Consider the following 1,250-nt stretch of genomic DNA (forward strand, 5'->3'; position numbering starts at 1 on the left):
TCCGGGCACATATCAGGCATTCTCTTACCACTTTCGCAACGTCCTCTGCAAGTCCGGGCCAGTAGAACATGCCGGCTACTCTCTTCCGCGTCTTGAGTACTCCCGCGTGCCCACTGGTGCCATAGTGGAAGTTCAGTACCACTCTCGCTCTCAGTCGCTCCGGGACGTACACCCTGCCAGTCACGGCCTGCCGCCACCACTTGCCATCCTTCTTCACCCCAGGCACTCCTTGCGGCTCCAGCTGCCGGTACTCTCTCATAAAGTCCTCTTCCGACACCTGGTGTCTCCCCAGCAGCTGGCCTACGTGGCCTATCACTCTACCGCCCAAGGCCATTGCCTCGATCTCTGCGTCGCACTCTTCGTCTTCCGCTGCGTACCGCGACAACCAGTCCGCCATGTTATTCTTCTCTCCCGACAGGAACTCTAAGGTGAAGTTGAACCTGCTGAGCGCCAGCGCCCAGCGGAACACCTTCCCTTTGTCTACCCCCACAAGGTAGCGTAGGTTGGCGTAATCTGTGCGTACGGTGAAATGATGGAGCGCTACGTAGTCGCACCACTTCTCTACAGCCCACTTGACGGCGAAGAGCTCCCTCTCTCTCGTATCCCACTTTCTCTCCGCGTCTGTGAACTTCTTGGACGCGAACTGTAACGGGACCTCTCTGCCCTCTTGCGCCTGCTTCAACACCGCGCCAATGCCAACCTCTGAGGCATCTGTTTCGATGACGAGCGGCGCCCCCGGAACCGGCCTGTGGAGAAACGACGCCCCGGCTACCGCCTGCTTCAGCCTCATGAACGCCTCTCCTCGAGCATCTGACCAGACGAACAGCCTGCCCTTCTTGAGCAACTCGAACAGTGGGGCAGTGTACTCGGCGAACCGCGGGATGAAGGGTCGTAGGTACCCAACGGCTCCCAGGAAGCTCTGCAGTTCCTTCCTTGAGGTGGGGGCGGGGGCATTGAGAACGTTACCTATCTTCCTCTCCTGGCACGCTATCCCTTGCCGCCCAATCTTGTGACTTTACTTCGGGCTTGAGCCACTCGCTCTTATCTAGCCTGAGATGGAAGCCTCTCTCTCTGCACAGTCGCAAGACCTTCTCCAGCCGCTGCATCATCTCCGGCACCGTGTCCGTCGCGATGATGATATCATCAATGTAACACAGAGTGCGATCGTCTAGCACCTCCTCGAACACCATGTCCATCGCGCGCTGGAACTCCGCCGGCGAGTTGTTAATCCCAAAGGGGATGACGTTGAA

General features: G+C 58.4%; 1 protein-coding gene across 1 annotated transcript; it reads right to left on the reverse strand.

Annotated features, from left to right (window-relative positions):
- Positions 1–213: 213 nt before the first annotated feature.
- Positions 214–1,196, reverse strand: GNI_162020 (putative Gag-pol polyprotein; the record flags this gene model as incomplete). The annotated part of the gene is made up of 3 exons (XM_011134768.1): positions 214–252; positions 305–979; positions 1,020–1,196. 3 exons carry the CDS (start codon positions 1,194–1,196, stop codon positions 214–216), a joined length of 891 nt encoding a protein of 296 aa, XP_011133070.1.
- Positions 1,197–1,250: the final 54 nt, after the last annotated feature.

Source organism: Gregarina niphandrodes, assembly GCF_000223845.1.
Source record: "Gregarina niphandrodes unplaced genomic scaffold scaffold00050, whole genome shotgun sequence".
Classification (NCBI taxonomy): domain Eukaryota; phylum Apicomplexa; class Conoidasida; order Eugregarinorida; family Gregarinidae; genus Gregarina; species Gregarina niphandrodes.